We start from the raw sequence: 21360 nt of genomic DNA on the forward strand, positions 1-21360 counted from the left end.
TTTCCACACTGCACAAGGCCAATGCTCACACACACTGCCCCACCCAGCATCCCAGACAACCCAGGCCCGTGCCCACCAGCCCATCACCTACACACTTGGTCTCCCTTACGCACTCACATGCGGGCTCCCAACCAGAAGAGCAGCACAGGGGCCAGAGGGATCCCTGCCCTGGGTTCTCTGGGGTCCTGGCCCCGAAGAGGGAGCGTGGTGAGGCCTCCTGGGGGTCTGACTGGGACAATAGTCTGGGTGAGGCTGCTCCCCAATCCCAACAGCTTGGTCCCTCTAGATCCCATGGGGAGAATGAGACCTGCCTTGAAACTTGGGCAAAGAGCAAGCATCTAGTGCCACCTAGTGGTGCCCCGGAGGAGGGCATGGGGGTAACAGAAGGGGACCCCACTGTATCCCCAAAGGCCTGTGGTACCTGGTCTCCCAGCTAGACAGATGGCTCTGGGAACCACCCAGGCAGTGAGGGGATGGGAGGAGGAAGATGATGGGGAGGGAGAGGCAGCCCTACTCTCGGTGGAGCTAAGAACAGCCCTGTTCAGCTCCAGGGACCAGAGGGGTTGCCCATTTTCCAGCCCCAGATGTTATGAGGCCAGGTCTGAACTGACGCCAAAAACTGTGAGGGCCATGTGGGGGTGAGCAAGGGGGTGGGCAGGTTACATGATTCTGGTCCCACACCCTCCATGTCCAAGTACAAGATGCTAAAAGGAAAAAAAGGCATCTCAAGGATTGGGGCGGGGACGGGGGGAAGAAGGGGAGCCAGCAGGGAGGGACAGAGTCCCCAAGAGGGCAGACCCGCTTCCAGGGCCTTCAGTCCAGTTTGAACTTGGCCTCTGATTCCTTCAGTAGGTAGAGGCTGTCATCTTCCAGAAAGCTGTGGGCCAAGGGAGGAGCCCACTGAGGCACAGCTCTGAGAGCGTCCCCTGGGGGCAGGGTGGGGTGTTGCAGGCGAGCGGGCAGTGGGTGACCAGTGCACAGAGGCCTCTAAGAAGCAGGCAAGGACGGGCAGGGAGGAGTACCCACCTGAAGAAGAGGACGTGGACAGGGATGGTGCTGACGTGCCAGATGGCGTGGGCATCCAGGACCCAGAAGAGAGGCGGGAAGTCTAGCAGCTCGAGCAGGGACAGCCCCTGCAGCAGCAGGACCACCACGATGCACTTGTGCACGTGGGGCAGCCGCTGCCGATTCCGCAGGCACCAGGTCAGCCACCACGCCGCGTTCACCAGGCCTGGGTGTGGATGGGGGCGGGGAGAGACTCATTCCCCAACCTCCTTCTCTCCTCCCAAAGTCTCTCCTAGCCCCCATGCTCTGTGACCCCAGGGCCCCCCTCAGGGGCTCCTCCCAACCTCCCCCCTCTCCCACCCCCAATTCTTTTCCCTTCCCTCCCCCTAAGGGTCTCTCTAGAAGCTCCTTCTCTGGGAACAGCACCAATGCCCACCTCCACCCCAAGCCAGCAGCTCTGCAGATGGTCCAGCCCCCCCCAGAGACCCTGTCCCACCTCACCGATAGCCACATTGGCCGCCAGGTTGTAGCCATAGTCGAAGCGGACGAAGCTCAGGTAGGAGACGTGCGCCGTCAGCATTAGCAGAAGGAGGGCCCGGAAGGCACTGGCCACGGCCGGGCGCTGCAGCCCCACGGTCCTGCCCCGCCACCCAGAGCTGCTCAGATGCAGGGTGACCCGTCCCCGCAGCAGCAGCAGCGTAGGGGAGCCACTGCCCCCACCCCCATCAAAACAGGCTAGCAGGGCAAGCCTCCAATTCCTGGGGGCCTTTGCCAACCTCCTCGGAAAGAGCCAGGGCCCCTGGTCCCACCACAGAGTCCCTATCCAGAGCCGTCTGGAGCGTATGCACGTGCGAGATGAAAGCCCTGGGACAGCACCCCCAGCGGAGAGACTGGCGACCCCTTTCTGCCCCCAGGGTCTGATTTTGCTCCCACAGCAGCCAAGGCGGGCTCACCTGACACAGCACAGATAGACCGAGTGTAGGATGACAGTGGAGGCACAGAAGTAGTCCATTTTCTGAGGACAAGGAGAGCTCGATGAAGGACCAGTGTGTGGGCAACAGGTGGTGGACAAGGCTTCATGGAGGGCAGGCTCCAGAGGGGACCCACTAGGGATGGGGGCAGGGAGGGGTGGCAGAGGCCCAGCCAGAGTCTAACGTGGGAGTCCTAGGCCTACGGCTGGTGGGGACGTGTCTCGTGCTCCTTTTGTCTATTGCTGTTTCATGCCTGAATTCAATAGACTGACCCTTGTATTCACATACAATTTAAAAAAAAATGTGTGCTCGGCAGTGAGGCTTTAGAGGTGTCGGTAGAGGGTGCCCACCAAGGCTCCAGAACGTAAGAGCATGAGTGTGGTCTGGAGTTCAGCAGCTGTGGGCTCAAGTCTGGACTGCACCCCTTCACTGGCTGCATGATGCTGGACAAATGATTTCAGCCCGTCCAAGGCTCAGCTGCCGCATCGGTTAAGAAGAGCCAATAATCACACCTGCCTCACAAGGGTCAAGTGAGGCTCAAGTGCACGAATAGGTTTAAAACGCCCAGCACAGAGCAAGTGCTCCATAAACCGAGTCAGTACGAGAACTAAGAGAGAACTAAGAGCCAGCTCTGCCCCACCGCTCCTGGCTCCTCAGCTCTGCCCCACCGCTCCTGGCTCCGCTGGGGACTGTCTCCAGCAGAAACGGGAGTGGGAGGGCGCTCACCTCTGTGACGTCGGTGTCCCTGGTGTGGAAGACTGTGGACCAGAACCAAGCATTGAGGGAGACCTGAGGAGGGAAGTGGCTGGTGAGTGTGGTGCCCCAAGGTGGGGAAGACCCCCCAGAGGGCTCACATCCATCTCACTTTGGGGAAAGGGATCTACAGAGCTGAGAAACATGCTTCCCCTGGGCCCTGGAGCCCATGGACTGGACAAACCCGTGTCCCTCCACCCCCACCCAGCCCGGGGCCGTCAGGCTCAGCTTCCCACCACCCTGAACCCCCAAGGCCACGGGGGCTGCAGCCGCCACAGGTTCCGGCCTGGCCTGGGAACCAGTTCCAGCAGAGTCAAGTTCCCTGGTTACTCAGTGGCTAAGACAACAGCCCCCGGGGAACCTCACCTCCTCCCCCAACTGGCAGGTGATGATGACAGCCCCACCCGGGCCAGGTGAGCCAGTGACCTCAGCCTCTGGTGGCGGGAATGAAGTGGGTGGGGTGCAGGGGCTCGAGCCAGCTTGGGGTGTGTCCAGAGCAAGCAAGCAAGGGAGGGAGATCAAGTAGGTCCCGCTGGGGCCAAGTCTCTGAGGAGGAGCCTGGCCAACGGAGCCCAGCCTCCTCCCGGCTGGGCCGGCCCAACCCTCCAGGCCCAGGCCAGTGGCTGCTGCTCCAAGCTCTGGGAGGAGTAGAGGAGCAGGGCTGGAGGGGCAGCGGTGGGCAAGGGCCCAAGGGAACGCTGGAGGCCTTTCTCCTGGAAATTAACTGTGAGGAGAGAGCACAGATCATCTTGCAAATGAGGCCTGCCTCTTGTGGGAGCTGGTGCTGACATTTTTTTCAGGGACTGCTGTGTCCACAGCAGAAGCCCAACGTACTGAAAGAAGGGTGGGCTGGGGTGGAGATACACACACTGGAGGGCTGGGAAACCAGCCAAAGGGAGAAACAGCCAAGGTCTGGCCTGGAACGCCCGGGAGGTGGGGACGGATGCACTAGGGTGGTACAGGCCTGCCGGAGATGGGTAAAGGCCCGGAGCTGCTCAGTGGGGTCCAGTATACCAGGAAAACTGGCCAGGCAGGGGACAGAGGGAGCAGGGTAAAAAGCCACTCTCCAGCCAGTATGCAGCAGGAAGGTCAGAGGGTAGGATGAGTTCCCTAATGCAGGCTCGAGGGGGCTTATGAGGAAACGGGAAGAGCAATGGGGTGGAGGCCTGGGCCCTACTGCAAAGCTGGAAGTCTCTGGAGGCTCGGGGATCCGGTGTAAGCCTGTCCGGCCTGGGTCCAGGGCTAATTCTCGCTGCTTATGCTTCTCATGACCTGGGCACAGGCTTTGTCCTTATGGGCCTGAGCTTCCCCCTGGGACAAATCAGGGGCTGGTCAAAGTGATCCTTTGTCCCCTTTCCAGCCCTGATGTCAGGTGATGAGTCCAGGTCAGGCTGCTTCCTCCTTTGAGGACAGCCATCCTGTCCCATCCCTGGTGCTACCCCTTCCCCAGAGACAGCAATGGAGGCATGGTCCGGAGGCTGGAAAACGGGTCGTTTTCCAGAGCAGAGTCGTTTCTCAGACTCTGCTTCTGCAGAGTCTGTGGTACTCAGGGTCAGCGTGGGGAGAGAAGCAGGCCCGGGGCTGGAGACAGGGCCCAGGCGATCACATGGGCCAGGTCTCCTGGGCAGGCGAGGAACAGGGACACCCTTGGGGAAGAGTAGCCCTGGAGCCAACGTGAGGGGGAGGTGGTGGGGAAGGCAGCAGGGAATGGCGGCCAGCCAGGCCTCCTTGTCACCCATGGCAGGAAGGGGGAGGTGACAGGAGGACTGAACTAAGTGGTGGCTGGGGGTTGGGGGGGATGCACAGGGCTAGGGCTTAGCTCTATGGGATGGGGCTGGGGGCAGCTTGGTTCTCTGCCCAACTGCCTCCCCAGGGGGCCTTCCACTTACAGAGACCCACCTGAAGCCTGGACTCTGCACCCCTGAAAAGTCCCCTCTCCCCTGGGGAGTTTCCCATTATGGGGGGCTCCTCTTCTGACCCTCTCCACAGATTTGGGAGATAGTGTCATTAACAATGTAGGCCCTAGGGCCAGACTGCCAGGGTTCAAATCCTGCCTCTGCATTTCCTGTGTGTCCTTGGGCAAGTTATTTAGCCTTGCTGTGCCTCGGTTTTCTCATCTGTAAAATGGGAATAATCATAGTATTGATAAGGATTTAATGAGCAATACAAGTACAGTGTACAGCACAGCGCCCAGGAACAGGGTTAAACATTAGGAGTTACTTCTCCCCACCTAGTTGACCAGTGTGGGATCCTCACACCACTTCACAGACTTGAGGCCAAAGAGCCCAAGTCTGCCTCCCATTCTCCCTGCCGGCCAGGGAGGTCTAGGCCAAGAAGGGGTGGTCTCCCCACAACTGCCTAGGCTCATCCCATAGTTCCAGGCTGGGGGCAGGATGTCTGCAGCCTCCATAAGGAGATGGACTCTGGGTTCAAGTTCTGCCTCGGCCCCTAAAGAGCTGTGTGATCTTGAACAAATAACAGCTTCTCTGAGCCTCAGCTGCCTCACCTACAAAACGGGGTTCATAATAGCATCCACTGCGTAAGAGGGCTGTGAGGACGATGTCTGCAAAATACGGGGCACAAAGAAGCCATTCAGTAAGTGGTGGCTGTTACTGTGGCCTGGCACATGCTAGGTGACCCAGAAATGTCAGTTTCCTTCATCATGTCCAGCGACTGACCCCTTACCACTTCCCTTCACCTGACACCCCCCCAACCCCCGCAAAGGTCACAATGTTCCAGGGCAAACCACAGGGCCCCAGGGTCTCTTGATTCCAGAACGCAGATGCCTCAGCTGTAGGAAGAGGCCCCTCCTCCCTGCTCCTGAGCCACTACCCCACCAGGATGCACCGAAGAGATGCTACTTCTCTTCACTTGAGTTTGTCATCAAGACTCAAGCGAAGGGACAGAGGGCCGTGGAAGGAAGGGACAGCCCAAGTGTACGGCTGCTCCCAGACTCCTCAGCCAAGCCGAGTAGAATGAGGGGGCCGGGGGGATAACTGGTCAATCAGACAGGCCAGGAGGGCGATGGACGCCAAGAACTTTGTGTAAACACTGAGGAAAGGGGGAGGCGGGGCAGGTTGCCAACGAGGGTGGAACTGGTGAGGGACAAGGAAGGCTGGGCAGAGGGAGAGCAGGAGGCTGTTTCAGTCTGTTGGAAAATAGGAAAATTGAGACAAAAATATCACAGCCGTGAAACTGGTTGGATGCCAAGTGAGCCAGATCTGTCAGGAATTCGACCCCAGTACTAAGCCCCAGTGCTCGGGGCTGTCATTGACACCACTGAGGTGGGGACAAGTGGGTCTTTAAATAGCTCGGTGTCTCAGAAGTGGGGGAGGCAGAATGTTAAATATGATGCCTGCTGCCATCCTGGGCCCCCCCAGAGGCCTCAGGCAGGGCAAGCCGGCCCCAGTTCACTCCTGAGAAAGGAATGGGCAAGAAGTGGATGGAGACTAGAGAAGGGGGGCTTTTTCCACCATCAAAAAGGATCCCTTGGGCTTCCCTGGTGGCACAGTGGTTGGGACTCCGCCTGCCGATGCAGGGGACGCGGGTTCGTGCCCCGGTCCGGGAAGATCCCACATGCTGCAGAGCGGCTGGGCCCGTGAGCCATGGCCGCTGAGCCTGCGCGTGCGGAGCCTGTGCTCCGCGGCGGGAGAGGCCACAGCAGTGAGAGGCCCACGTAACGCAAAAAAAAAAAAAAAAAAAATCCCTTGATTTCTTGCCATTGCCTGTTCCATTGGCTCTTGTCTGACCGTAGGGAAGTCCTTCCTGAAGTCTAGCCACCATTCTGCTGTGGGCTTACCCTGTCTCTTCTCACAGTTCCCTCAGCAGAGGTGGGGTACAGTTAGTGCCCACCTCCCTGAATCATCCTGCAGAGGCAGTCTGGGATTTCCCGGCACCCTCAGCCGCACCTCTACCCCTGAGGGCCTTTCCTTGTTGGACGAAGGGCAGAGCACGGGTCTGGCCTGGCAGCTTTGGCAGAGAGCAGGGGCCCCTGATTCCATGAAGTCAAAGGTCTGTGGAGGGCAGAGTTTTGGAGGCTCCTCCAAAGCCTGGCTGCTGCCCAGCCTAAGTCCAGGTCTAAATGCCAAGGCAGGGGTTGACTTCTTGTGCCAAAGCTTCATTAGCTCTGCTAATTCCCGGAGAAAAAGACTGAGACCCACTCCCCTCCCCGAGACCTAAGCTGGAGCAGGTGCGGGGGCCTTCCCACCCCACCCCACCAGAAATCAGGAGCCCCACTTGTTCCAGAAAACCCAGCCCAGGACAAAGTCCACTGCCACACCCTCCACAGAGCTTGGGATCCTTCGCGCTTGCAAACATACACAGGACTAAAGATCAAGTGTAAAATCCAAACTGGATCATCAAAGGGAGTGTGGGCACTGAGACTCTGTCCCTCAAGGGCCTATTGGTGGCGTGAAGGGGGTCCCATGTCCCAGGACACCACATCCCATAGGGTGCCCTGTGACACAGGCCCCAGGTATCTGTCCCCTCTCAACCTAACATCTCCTGATCTGTTCCTAAGGGTCCTTGCTCACGCTGGACTGCAGGGTACACCTGGGAGGTATGATCCTCACCAAGAAGGAAGCTGAGTGGCAGATGCCAGTGAGATGAAAGACCCAAGAAACAGGGAGATCAAGGCAAGAGCTGTGAAGTGACCACTGGCCTCTGGCACGTGTCGTGAAGACAAACGCTGGGACCCTCAGACCAGCATGTCCACCCAGGGAGGCTCTGAGTTTAGTTCGGAGAGATCAGGCGGGGCTGTCCTGTGCTAACAGGGGCAGGGGCGAGGGGGCGGTAAAGTGGTGAGCCAGGCAGCAGTGTCCCTGGAAGAACCCCAAGGGAAAGGGGACGGGTGTACTGTCCTCAGTTTCCCCACCCTTCCTGCTTTCTTGGCCAGGACCAAATTCCCTTCTCTGTGTGAGGCCTAAAACAGGAAGTGGTGGCTCTATCCCACCCATGCCTGTGACAGGCTGGGCTGATGCCAGGCCCTTGCCTACACAAGAGTCCTTGCCTCTCAGCCTGGCACTTGGGGCCCTCTCTGTTTCATCTTAACCCCCTTCGACTCCCTTTCACCCAGCCACGCTGTGGTCAGGCTGACCTTCCCAAGGTTGCCTGTCCAGGCCCCACACTGACCAGCTTCTGCACCTTTGCTCCTGCTGTGCCCCCAGCCTGGAAGGCTGGAATCTAACCTCCTCTCCTGCCATGTGCACACGTCTAAGCCTGACCAGGCCTACGAATCCCGGATGAAGCCTCTCCTCCTCTCTGGGCTTCCCTGAAAGACTTCTCCCCCAGACGATATGATCTCCCCACCTCACAGCTCCCAAAGCTCTCTCCCTGAGCCCTCCTCACCTCTGCCTCCATCCTGCCGCCCAGATTGGCAGGATCTGGACCTCCCACTTGGCTTAGCTCCTTGGGGCGGGGACTTCAGCTACCACAAGTGCTAACCTCTTTCTCCACCCATGGCAGATGCTCCATAAGCATTTCGCACAGCACGTGGAGAGAGCCCAGAGAGGGACTAGGTGCTCAGGCCCTGGAGCCAGACAGCCCTGGGTGCCAGCCTGTCTTCACTATTCACTACCCTGTTAGCTGTTAACTTGGGGCAGGTTTTCCCCCCTCTGAGCCTTCCACAAAGCTCACAGTGGTATTACAAGGATTAAGTGAGAAAATGTATGTACAGAACTGAGGACCATGCCCGTCACGTAATCTGTGTTCCATAACTGATAAAAATTATTAACGTCTATTGAATGGGAAGTGTTAGGGAGGAGCTACATCACCCAGAGGCTCAGCAGCCTCCTTGCTGCCCTGCTTCCGATCCCCGTCCCTCAAGTCTGGGGTTTGGCCTGGACTTCCGGCACCCCAGCACTATCAGTTTCCCCAAGGTCCTCAGAGATCTCAGGGTCGCCAGATCTAGGGGCGGCCTTCAGTCTCATTTTATTTGACTGAAGCAGAATTCAGGAGTATGGCCTACTCTCTCCTTCCTGTCCTTGTCCCAGGGCTCCCCCAACCACACGATGGATCATTTTCCACCTCCCCCTCTGGCCACTCCTTCTGTCTCTGTTGCTGGCTCATCCTCCTCTATTCAGCCATTAAGTTTTGGGGTTCCTCGAGGCTCCATCCTAGACCCCTTCTCTTCTCACCAAGTTCCCCCCCGGTGACCGCATCCACAGTTTCTATCACTGTCTCCTAAGAAGCACAGGGGTCATCCTTGATTCCTCTCTTCCCATCTTAGGTTATCCACACAGCCAAGAAGGTAAGAGTGTAGACTCTGGAGCCAGATGCCTAGATTCAAACCCTGGCTCCGGGGCAGATTACTTAACCTTTCCAGTCCTTGGTTTCCTCATCTGTAAACTGGGGACAATACTACTACCTACCTCATAAACTTGTTATGGTATTAACAAGGTTAACATTTATAAAACGCTTAGAACGGTGCCTGGCACACAGTAACAGCTATGTAGTTGTTTGTAAAATAAATACGTTTTAAAAATTTTAATGTCACCTCCAAAACATAGCTCAAACATACTTCTCTTTAATACCTTCCTTCCCAAGACCCAGGCCACCTCTCTAGTCTCGCTACTGTGCCCTATGCTAAAATTACCAACTAGGCCCCGCGTCCACTCCTGCCCGCTCCAACCTGGTCTCTACACAGTAGCCAGAATAGCAGATCTATTCACGAAGCCCCTTCTCTCCAACCCTCATTGCTTCACGAGGCTTTGACCGTTGAGATCTAAAGTGTTACTGTGCCTTCCAGGCTCTCCATCCCCATCCATCCCCAGGCTCCACCTGCTGCCCACCTGCCCACCCGCCTCACACCCCCTCCCAGCTTCCTGCCTGGTCGGTCTCCTGGCCTTTCAGGTCCTCATATAACCTGCAGTCTGTCCTGCCAGTGCACATTCACTCATCATTCTGATTTGACCTCACATACCCCTTCCTCAGGGAAGGCTTCCCTGGATTGCCCTGTACTGGTCTAGGCCCCATCACACACCCCGACAGCAGCACACATCTATCCTCCACTGCACTTGTTCACAGCTGTCCTTTTACATTCAATCGTGTGCTTATGTGATTAGTGCCAGAGGGCAGGGACCCGTCTGTTTTTATATCCTTGTGGATCTCCTGCATCCAACAAAGTGCCTGGCACAGAGCAGGCGCTCGATATATGAACAAGAGGCTGCTTTGATGGCAGGAAGGTGAGTGAGGGTGGGCTGTTTCCCTGAGGCTTCCAGTGGTAGCTCTGGTCTAGAGACATCCACTGCCACCTCCTCCTCCCACACCCTCCCCCCAAGGTTGCTGTGGCTCCTGCCCCACAGTCCCTGCTTCTCACACAGCTCCACGCTCTGGATGCTGGCTCTTCTGACCAGCCATTCTGTGAAGCTCACAGCCCTCTCTGGATACTCAGATGGAACATATTTCAGCTTCTCCAGGGATGGTCTAAGACCAGACTGAACTCTAGATGGAGTGCTGTGGCTGCTACTGCCTCCAGGCCTCAGCTGGGGTTGACAGTGCTTTGAACCTTCCAGAGGGGTCCTTGGAAAGACCTGTGGTCCCCGCTTGCTCCCTACCACCCATCTCCCTTCTGTGTTTGTAGATTGCCCTGCTGGGTGTTTCAGCAGCTTCCTGCTTCAGGACAAGAACAATGTTTCTTTCCTCTCTCCCACTCTCTCAAACAGCCTGACCTAGGACTCTGCTAGAAAGGGAAGGCCTGATTCAGTACCTTCCATGTTCTCCCCAGGCTCGACCATCCCATAGCTGCAACTTTAACCCTGGAAAACAGAGGGGAAGCTAGGTGGGTGATAATGGGGATCTAAGAGTTCCTCATTCCTGGGTGAGGGTGTTGAGCAGGAATCCTGCCAGGTTACCTACCCAAGCGAAGGCCACGCAGGTAGGGTACATAGGGGATGAGGCTGGCACGGAGGTGCGGTAGCGACAGAGCATAACCAGGCTGGCCAGGCCATTGAGGAAAGAGGCCACAGCAGAAGCTGGTTCTTGGAAGCACAGGAACCGGAAGAAGGGCCACTGAAAAAGGAACATACGGAGGGGCCTGAGGAGCAAGCAATGCCCAGTTGGTCCAACCTACCTCTGCTTGACCTGCTGCATCACCAGGCCCCCGGCCGGCTCCGCAGCTCTGGACCTTGGCCAAAGCCTCAGGGGCAGTCCCTCTTCAGATCAACAAGCTCCCCTGCAGTCCCTGGCTGAGCGTTATCCCTCTGTCCTGGCCAGCACTCACAGCACTGGGAAGACCAGGCCGGGCAGTGTGGATGGCTCAGTATGGCCTGGTGGAAATAGCACAGACCTGCCATCTAGAAGACACAGGTCCTAATCCCTCCTCTACCACTAACCACAGCCCTCTGAGCCTCAGCTTACTCTGTGACAAACTGGGGAGAATAATTCTTGCCAACCTCAACACTCTAGAACAGGATCGTATTGGATCAAAAGGCATCAGCAAGCTGTGTCTCGCTGGGCAATCTGAGGGGGTATTATTATTTTAATCCAGACTCCTACTGAAGAAGCAACAGAAAGTGTGCCAGGGGGATGCTCAGGGAATTTGTCTTTGTAGCAAGGTGGGCATCTCAACCACCCTAAACAGCCCAGGACCACTCCCTGGGGAGACTCCAAAGCCTCCCAGATCCTGTTACCTCAAATCCAGAGGCAGGACACATTGTTCCCATCTGATGATAACCAGCATGTTTTGAGAAAAACAGGTACCTGCCCCAAACACACACTCATCACCCCACACCCTGGCCTGCTTGGACAGCATGGTCCAACTAGAGGCATCTTACTCCCATCATCTACCTAACCCTGACCCTCCAACTCACCTTGCCATGGAACTGAGGCACTTTGTGACCTTCCTGGAGGTAGAGGCCAACGGTGACCCACATACACTCATACTTACAGTCATCCTGACAGGTCCAGCCTGAAACAGATAAATATGGCCTGGTGAACTCCCCAGCATAGGGAGGCACAGAGAGAGCTCAAATGGGGCCCAAACTCAAACACAGGCCAAGAGGTCCTGCAGGTTGGAGAGAACCAGAAGAAATCGGAAAATTCTAGCTTCCCGCTTGGATGGATGAGAGATGGTGTAAAATATACATAAGGGAAAGGCATGTGTGTGCATGTGTGTGTGTGTTTTAGCGGATAGGAGTGTACAGTGAGCAAGTGGAGATGTTTCTTCTCTTTTCCTTTCACCCAAGACGGAGACTTTGGCATCTGACAGACTCATCTGTGGATACCTGGGTTTACGTTTGCCTTTCCTGAACACAGGATTTTCTCTCACTCACCAGGGAGAAACCCTTGCCGTTTTACACCCCATCTATGAAAACGAAGCCCAGATTCTTCAGTCTGACTTTTAAGGCCCCATATTCCCTTTCTAACTTTATTTCCCACTACTCCTTTTCATGCACGCTGCTCGCTGAGTAAACCAAGCTGCTGGATGTGTCCATATCTGTCCAGGGCCTCCACTCTCTGTTCTTTCTGTCTGGTATGCAAAGGGATAGTAAAGAGAAGAAACGTGTAGTCAAACAGGCCAGAACTAAAAACTCCACTTTACCACTTACTGGCTGTATGATTTTGGGCAGGACACTTAACCTCTCTGAGTCTCCCCATCTGCAAAAATCAGGTTAAGAGAATTGACCTCAAAGGGTTGTTGTGAAAAATAACTATTTTGACACCTGCCACAAAGTAAGTGCCCACTATGGCCACAGGCCTAGATTTAATGCATCCATCCAGAAGCCCTTCCTCTCGAATGTTCCAAGGTAATCACTGCCCCCACCTCCTCAAAGCCAGAAACGATTCCTTCCTCCCTATTACTTAATCTAAGAGTCCTTTGGGGCTCAAATCATCCTCTCCCTTGCACTTGAGAAGGCTAAAGTCCCCTTGGGGACTGTGAGCCCCGAAGTCAGGACCCTGGTCTGATTTCAGTGTCCTTCCAGGTCTTTGTACCCAGGAGGTAGTAAATGCCCATTTGACTGACTAAATAAAAAGTAAATGAAGCTCCTGGTTGACAGACTATCTAATCACTCTGGGGTTCCACTCACACTCTCAATGGACCCGGGGGAGGAACTAAGGTACGGATTGCAGAGTGGTCTTCGGGGTCGAAAGGGGCAGGGCAAGTCCAATGGGCGGGGCCTATCGCGGGGTGGGGCTTACCTGCTAGACTCATGTAGATTGGCTGGCGGGAGCGGAAGTGCTTCAGTGCGACCCCCGAACAGTTCCGCTCCTCGCACCGCAGCACGCAGTCGCGGTACACCGGCTCGCGATCGCCCTGGGAGCCGCTTGTTAGTGCGGCTGCCCCAACCAGCAGCACCAGCCGCACCGTTCGCCCGGCCATCCCTTCACCCTGGCCCTCCGCCGGCGGAGGAGCTTAGGAGTCTTCACTTCCGGAGTAACCGGAAGTGCCTTGTGTTCTTTCATCTACTCTCCGCTGAAGTCCACCCCAGTTTAAATAAACGTTCCCGGAATTTTTTGGGCGCCTGCCCCGCCCCTCGCCTTAATGTTATCTGCATGTAACAGACGTCAGGGTTAGGGGAGGGGAGACACCAGGTGGGTTAAGAAACAAAATAAAGTGGTATCTTATCAACATCCGTCTTCTTTCTTTTCCAGGGCCTCTTTATTTCAGGTAGGGCTAGTTTTCTGTCCCCAGCCCTGTCGGGTTTCCACTCCCTAATGTACCCGGAACTGTCCATTTATCTCCATCTTCACTGGCACCGCCACCCTAGTTAAAGACATCATCGTCTGTCGCCGAGGCAGCCGCATTAGCCTCTTAACACATCCCCCTACTTCTACTTATACCCCTCCAGCCCATGCTCTATTTCCAAAAATTCAAATTTGACCATGTCATCCTTCTTCATAAAATACTGGCTCCCACTTGCCTCAAGATAAAATCATAACTCCACAAGCCCTGCACGATCCGGCCCCTGCCTACTGGTCTCCCTCACTCGTCTGCCCCAGACTCCCCTCAAGGGGTCATGTCTCTCAAGCCCCGTGGCTCTACCTCGTCTGTATCACTCTTGCTATCACTCCTGCTGATTCTTTTAGTCTCAACTTAAACACTACTTCTGGGGGTGATAACACCTGGAGGGTGCTATAACACACAGTGGTCTCTTTGTCTTGTTTACCACTCTACTACCAGCACTAGTACAGAATTTACCTCAGGGTAGGCACTCGCTAAGAACGCGTTGTTTTTTTGTTTGTTTTTGCTTTTGTGTTTGTTGTTTTTTTTTAAGTAAATGAACAACGTAATTCATCGTAAGAATTTGGGCGCCAAACCAGGGCTGTCAAATCACCAGTGTGATTCAGACCGCGCTGAGATAGGAGAGGTGTCCTGTTTCAAGAAAAATTAACAGGAGGATCTTTGGGAATAGAACACTCGCTTTAATATCACCCCTCCTCCCCACACTACCACCAGCACAAACACACACACCCGTCTCATTGGCGCATTGACGCCTTGTAGCTAGATGCATAATTAGTGTGTGTGTAGATTAATGACTGCCTTTCCTCCTCTCCACTCTCTTCACCCCTGGTCAACTTTTTATCTTGGGAGGTGGAATGAGCTGGAAGTAAAATTGGATTTGGATTCTGTTCATTCACTCGTTTGGCAAACATTTCCTGAGCACTTAGCCCTAGCACCAAGGTGGCAAGGCACAACTCCAGGAGGCACCATTCATATTGTATGTTCTGTGAATGGCGCTCAGGGGTGCTTCATTCACATTATATTTTCTGTGAATGGTGTTTCTTCCAGTTAAATATAACATGAATAGTGTCCCCTGGAGTTGGGCACCCAGCTGATACTGATTGGGAAGCTGAAATGAACAAAACAACCACTCAGCCCTCCAGGAGCTGATGGAAAACAATAGAGTGCTAATACTACTTTGCATCTGATGGATCGTTTCATTTTTTTTTTTAATCTTAAAATTTTATTTTTTAGTTTTTAATTGAAGTATAGTTTATTTACAATTTTGTGTGATAGATCAGTCCTTTTATAATACATTATTTTATTTTGTCCTTACTATAATGCTTGGATGAACCTTTTTATGAGGATCCCCATTTAAAGATGAGGAAATTTAGAATTAAAGAGGATGAAATATGGACAAAGCAGGAATTCTCCCTTTGAGAGAACACCAAGGTAGAAATAGAGCTCTTTTAAAACTTTTAAGATTCCAATTTTGGAAGCTTCATCCTATATTATATCAAACATGTTAAAATGTGGCAACACCCACATTAAAGAAATTTATAAGTAACTATATATAGTTGAATTGAGTTGCTGTAAATAGTTGACATAGTGTTACATTTCGTACATTTTTAATAAATATTAATTTTTTTGTAGTTTTCTTATCGTATTTTGGAGCTAACATTGAAAATTTGTTCATGTCTCAAACATTTCATAGGTCCTTGAAAACTCATGGCTACCTGATGGAGAAAACAATCCTATGTTAAAGGTGGAGAGGGCGGTGGAGACATCTGTCATGTTGTCTTGGTGGGAGATGAGGTGTTGTTTCTCTGGGACATCTCTTGAGAGTTTTGCCTGCCAGAAGAGCCCTACACAATTACCAGGCTTCTCCATCTCCCCACTTTTCAACACAGAGACCCTCCTTTCCTTCCCCACAGAGCCCCCTCAGCTTAATCTGCTTCCTACCTTGCATTTGGTTTCTAATGTGAGTCACAGCCTGCAAAGTCATTGATTCATTCCTTCAACTCAGACTTATTGAGCCCTACTGGGTGTCAGCCATTGCACTAGGAAAAAAATGGGTGAATCAGAAATACTTCCCAGTCCAGGGAGGAGAAAGACAAAGCAAACATTATAGTGTGCTGAGGGCTCATAGGCAAACTGACCGTATTCTTAGAATAAAAATGGGAGGATAGGCTACAATGAGGGTTCCTAATTCGTCAAATATGTATTGCAGTTTACCATGTGCAAGTCTCTGGGGACAGTGATGAACTAGGTGCCATCCTTCTCATGGTCAGAGGAGGGAGACAGACAACAAATGAGTACCAAATAAAAGACTAAGATAATTTCACTGCTAATGTAAGAGCACATTGGTATGATCACTATGTAGGATCATTTAGCACTGTGGAAAATATACATACCCTGTAACCCGGTAATTTACATAGACTCTCTAACCAGCAATTTCTCTCCTAGGTATATCTACACAATCTCTAGGTATACCTACACAAGTGCAAAATGGGGTAAGTACAAAGCTATCCATAGTAGCATTGTTCATTATTTTCAATAGCAAAAAAAATAAAAAAGAATGGGGCAGATTTATAATGTCCTGACATAGAAAAGCCTTCATGATAGTTTTGGTAAGTATAAGAACAGTGTGTGTGTTTGTGTGTGTGTGTGTGTGTGTGTTTACACATCACCTCATGTGAGGAAAAATAAGAGTATATATTATGTTTGTTATTTTAGAGACTGTATCTAGAAAGATATATAAGAAAGTGGAAATAATTGTTGCCTCTGCAGAGAAGGGGAATTGTGTGTCTGGGTGACAGGGAAGTGAGGGACATTTTTTATTCTTGTACTTTGAAAAATTTGTGCCATCTGTGTATGTCATCAGTTAAAAAGAAAGAGAAAATGTAAAAAAAAAATTTCATGTAGTCACAAGCATTGAGTTATATAATTGGATAACGTAAGTGAGGGAGGGAGGGCAAGGGAGTGGGGAGGGAGGTGGAGGCTACATTGGATTGGGTGGTCAGAGACTTTTTGAGAAAGTGACAGTTGAACTGAAACTCTCATGACCAGAAGGAACCAGCCCTGCTAACACCTGGGGGCAGATTGTTCTAGGCTGAGGGAACAGCCAGTGCAAAGGCCCTAAGGCAGGAACAAGTTTGTCATCTTTGAAAAATAGAAAAGAAGGCTGCATGGGTGGAAGGCTGTGAGACCGAAACAAAGGCCAGAGACCAGATTCTAGAAGGTCTCAGGTCACAGGGAAGAGTTTAGGCAATGGGAAGCCATTAGGAGGTGTTTTAGCACCAAAGCGAATGAAATGATCTGATTTATGATTAAAACATTTACTTTTTAAAAAAATTACTTTTATTTATTTATTATTATTTTTTTAATTGAAGTGTAGTTGATTTACAGTGTTGTGGTAATCTCTGCTGTACAGCAAAGTGGCTCAGTTATACACAGAGACACATTCTTTTTTTACTATTCTTTTCCATTATGGTCTATCTCAGGGTATTGAATATAGCTCCCTGTGCTATACAGTAGGACCTTGGTGTTTATCCATTCTAAATGTAATAGTTTGCATCTACCGACCCCAAACTCCCCGTCCATCCCTCTCCCTCCTCTCCCCCTCCCCCTTGACAACCACAAGTCTGATCTCTATGTCTATGAGTCTGTTTCTGTTTTGTAGGTAGGTTCATTTGTGCCATATTTTAGATTCCACATAGAAGTGATATCATATGGTATTTGTCCTTCTCTTTCTGACTTACTTCACTTAGCATGATCATCTGTAGTTGCATCCATGTCACTGCAAATGACATTATTTCGTTCTTTTTTATGGCCGAGTAGAATTCCATTGTATATACGTACCACGTCTTTTTTTTTTTTTTTAAATTTTATTATTTATTTATTTATTTATTTTATTTTTGGCTGTGTTGGGTCTTCGTTTCTGTGCAAGGGCTTTCTCTAGTTGAGGCAAGCGGGGGCCACTCTTCATCGCGGTGCGCGGGCCTCTCACTATCGCGGCTTCTCTTGTTGCGGAGCACAGGCTCCAGGCGCGCAGTCTCAGTAGTTGTGGCTTACGGGCGTAGTTGCTCCACGGCATGTGGGATTTTCCCAGACCAGGGCTCGAACCCATGTCCCCTGCATTGGCAGGCAGAGTCTCAACCACTGCGCCACCAGGGATGCCCAACCACATCTTCTTTATCCATTCATCTGTTGATGGACATTTAGGTTGTTTCCATGTCTTGGCTATTGTGAACAGTGCTGCTATGAACATGGGGTGCATGTATCTTTTTGAATTATAGTAAAACTTTTACTTTGGTATTGTTGGGGAAAAGGGGGCAGGTTGAAAGGGGGCAAGGGCTGTAGAGCGAAGATCAAAGGCCAGCGCTTTCGCCTAGAGAACTGACAGAGGCTTAGACTGGTGGTGGGAAAAGCTTAGATGTATTAAAACGGGAATTGATAGGTCTTAAAGATGATTGGGTGGAAAGGGCAAAGAAAGGGAGGCATAAACAATGTGGGTTCCGTGAATGAAATCATCTGAAACTGGAATTGTCCTCCCAAATCAGGATTTCATGATTGCCCTAGCTTTATGCTTCTGGAAGCTTCCTAGCCTCCTCGTCCCCAAACCAAAAGCCAGAGGCAAGAGTGTCCTCATTCACACCCCAGTGGTCTGTATCTACAGCAGCAAGTGGGGTGAGCTTGGGGTCCTGAAGGCTTGAATGGAGCAGGAAGACCCAGTGCTTGTGAAACAAGGAATCTGGAATCTGCCTAACAGATGACTCAATGGGGCTTTCAAGAGACAAGCGTAGGGGTTGAAAGGGTCACGACCCCCACACCAAATCCTAAAACACTGTGACCAGGGACCATTCAGTCCAACTCTCTCATATTTCAGATGGCAAGGTGAAGCCTTATTGAAGGCCACACGGCCCAGCTACTGTCTGAGGACAGACCCCCCAGATAAAGTAAGGACACATGGTGAGCAGCCAGCACAAACACACCGACAGCACAGGACACGGGATCACAAACAGTGACAGCTGTGTGTGCACAGGCCGAGATGGACGGCCCCGGTGCTTCATGCACGTGCATTAAAGCCAGGTGAGGCAAGAGCACAAGCGGCCTAGGGAGGGAGGAAGGCAAACTACGCAGGCCTTGGGCCTGCATTCCTGAGATGAGGGTGATGGGCTGAGGGGGGCAACCAGCGTGCTCAGGGTCTAACGTGTCTGGTGTGCCCTTTGGGCTCTGCTCCTTTTTGAATTGTAGTAAAACTCTGGGGACTGGGGCTAATCCTGGGCTCCCAGAGGGGCCTCCCAGAGGTTAGGTTGCAAGTGTTCTGAAAAGGCTACCTTTAGGAAGGACAGATTTTCTTATCAGAAACTTCTAGATTACTCTATGGTGGCCCCAGAGAGGCCTTGTGCCTACTTTCAGGGTATTCCTTCCAACTAACTAATTAATACAGACACTTCCCCAACAAACTATGCCCCAGACTAGAGGCCTTGTGGGGTAGGCCCCAGTTTGTGGCCTGGACCTCGGACTGTGGACCTCATCTCCTCCCTTTTTCTGTTTGTTTTCAATCCTCTGACCGCAGGCTGGCTGGTGAGGTAGGCAGAGAGGAGGAGACTCTGGTGCCAACACACACACACACACACACACACACACACACACACACACACACGGCCTCCTGGGCCCCCAGTCTCAGGGGCTGGTCAATGATTGACTGGTATTTCACAGGTCGCTGGTTCCAGACCCCAGCCTGTTGACCCCTTGAGGTCACCTCCCTAAGCCAGAGCCCCTTCCTGCCTCTTCAGTGCCAGTAGTCACTTCCACTGCCCGCAGACCCAGTACCTGCCACCCAAAGACCGTCTCAGGCAGTTCTGGGGGGCTGCCCTCTGTCCTGCCACCCCTTTCCTCTGCAGTTGTCTCTGTCTCCCTGGGTCCCTCACCGGACCCTTCAGGCAAACTCTTAGGCTCCTCCAGTAACCCTGGCAGTCCCCTGGCCCCCTCCCTTCTCCTCCTGAGGGCACCCCCACCCCACCCCACCCCCGCCTTTGTCCCTCAGATATCCCCTTTCCTTGGCTTCTCCTGGCAGGCCCTGCTGGAGGGGCAGTTGAGGGGAGAAGCGAATCAGCAGCTCCCACCCTTGCCCCCCTTCCTCTCCTCTTGTCAAATGCCAGACAAGGTTTTTTCCCCTTCCTTCCTGGCTCTGAATGGGTTCATTCTCTTTGGGAAACTCAGCCCCGCTGGAGCCTCCTCCAGGGGCGTGAGTTCTGACCCCGCTCCTCCCCCATCCCCACTCCAGCCCCCATGCCCACTGGCTCCGCCCTCCCTAAGCAGCCATCTAGGACTGAGCATTGTCTCCAGACCAAGTTGCCTGCTGGGATCTGGGATGCGGGAGAGGGTGGGCTTGTCTGGCCAAGGCAGGAGTAGGGGGTGGGGAGGCGGGATCTTTGTGGAGGGAGGGACCAGTAGTTGCCCGGATTTCTTGGAGGACCCCCCTCTGACTCCTGTGCAGGGACCCGCAGGGAGGGTGGGTTCATGCACCCTTGATTCCGGGCTCTGGAGCCAAATGGATAAAGCCAAAGTCTCATGGCTCAGTTACCTCGGGATCCAAGGGTTCCTCTTCTGCAAGATGGGGAAAGATAACACCCCGCCAGAGGACTCAGTGAGATGAGGAGTGCGGCTCTAGGACAGACGGTGGCACCAAGTAAGGGACTCAGGAAAGGATGCCATCACAGCAGCTTTCCTGACAGGACAAGCCCTCCCAACACAATGGCAGGGAACATGGGGCCCAGGGGAGACAGGACATCTCTAACCCTGACTCTAAGACCCTGATGGTCTCTTGAAGCCTCAAGTTTGGGTGCCCAGTGCAAGTCCTTCAGTGTGTGACCAGCAAGTGACTCTTGGAGCCAGAGCGCGTCTCCTCTCCCTGAAGGGCTGAGAGGCTGCACGTCTGAGCAGCACCTTGACTAGGTCCTGGGCTGGGTGATGGGGTGAAGGTGAGGGGCTGGCTTTGCTGGCTGTTCACCTATTTCCCTCATTAGCTCTGAGAATGTCTTGGGCAAATTGTTTAACATGTTTGAGCCTCCGTTTCCTTGCCCCTCACCCTCATCCTAACTCTAACTCTAACCCTAGAGAAAGTAGGGATATTGATGCCCATCCTGAAGGGCCACTGTGTCCCCATACACAGCAGTATTTCTTGAACGTTTATGACTATAATCCAAAGAATAAATCCATTGTACCTCATCACCCAGGACACACATGTCCTTATCCCACTTACCTGTAGTCAATCTTCTATTCCATTCTATTTCTCAAAAACTAACTAACTGGGACTTCCCTGGTGGCACAGTGGTTAAGAATCCTCCTGCCAATGCAGGGGACACGGGTTCGAGCCCTGGTCCGGGAAGATCCCACATACCGTGGAGCAACTAACCCATGTGCCATACTACTGAGAGCCACAACTACTGAGCCCGTGTGCCACAACTACTGAAGCCCACGCGCCTAGAGCCCGTGCACCGCAACAAAGAGTAGCCTCTGCTCATCGCAACTAGAGAAAGCCCGCGTGCAGCAACGAAGACCCAACACAGACAAAAATAAAAAATAAAAATAAATAAGTTTATTTAAAAAAACAAAAAAACCTAACTAAATAAATAAATAAAATAAAAAAGAAAGAAAGACAGACTTGTCCTGATCATTGAAATTGGTTTCACAACCAACCTTCTAATGGATACTGACCTGCAGCTTGATCATCACTGATTAGAGCCAGAGGTGGGCTTACCATGGTGTTAAAGAGGGGTAAGCTTCAGGCCCCTCATTTGCATTTATGTGTCTAATTTTGTATTTATAACTTTGTTTTCCTTTTCTTAAAGAGAGTCCCCCAAATTTCATAAGCTTCAGGTCTCACAAAACCTGGATCTGTCCCGGTATAACTATACCTGAGACCACTTTTCGAGCAATTACTGTGTGCTAAGTACTGTGCTT

The 21360-nt window shown here is 52.6% G+C and overlaps 1 protein-coding gene across 6 annotated transcripts; it reads right to left on the bottom strand.

Moving 5' to 3' along the window:
* Positions 1 to 6: 6 nt before the first annotated feature.
* PGAP3 (post-GPI attachment to proteins 3) lies at positions 7 to 13077 on the bottom strand. Of its 6 annotated transcripts, XM_029213105.1 has the most exons (8): positions 12867 to 13077; positions 11537 to 11634; positions 10584 to 10736; positions 2703 to 2765; positions 1959 to 2020; positions 1507 to 1643; positions 1027 to 1231; positions 7 to 877 (listed from the first exon to the last, which is right to left on the bottom strand). In XM_029213105.1, the coding sequence occupies exons 1-8, from the start codon at positions 13045 to 13047 to the stop codon at positions 814 to 816; spliced, it is 963 nt and encodes a 320-aa protein (XP_029068938.1). In that variant the 5' UTR covers positions 13048 to 13077; the 3' UTR covers positions 7 to 813. The 6 variants fall into 6 exon arrangements, with proteins under 6 accessions (XP_029068938.1, XP_029068943.1, XP_029068937.1 ...); XM_029213110.1 differs by lacking the exon at positions 1507 to 1643; XM_029213104.1 differs by having other exon boundaries at positions 7 to 1231.
* Between the last annotated feature and the right edge of the window lie 8283 nt (positions 13078 to 21360).

This window comes from Monodon monoceros, unplaced genomic scaffold (genome assembly GCF_005190385.1).
Source record: "Monodon monoceros isolate NGI ecotype Baffin Bay Population unplaced genomic scaffold, NGI_Narwhal_1 Super_Scaffold_9, whole genome shotgun sequence".
Taxonomy (NCBI): domain Eukaryota; kingdom Metazoa; phylum Chordata; class Mammalia; order Artiodactyla; family Monodontidae; genus Monodon; species Monodon monoceros.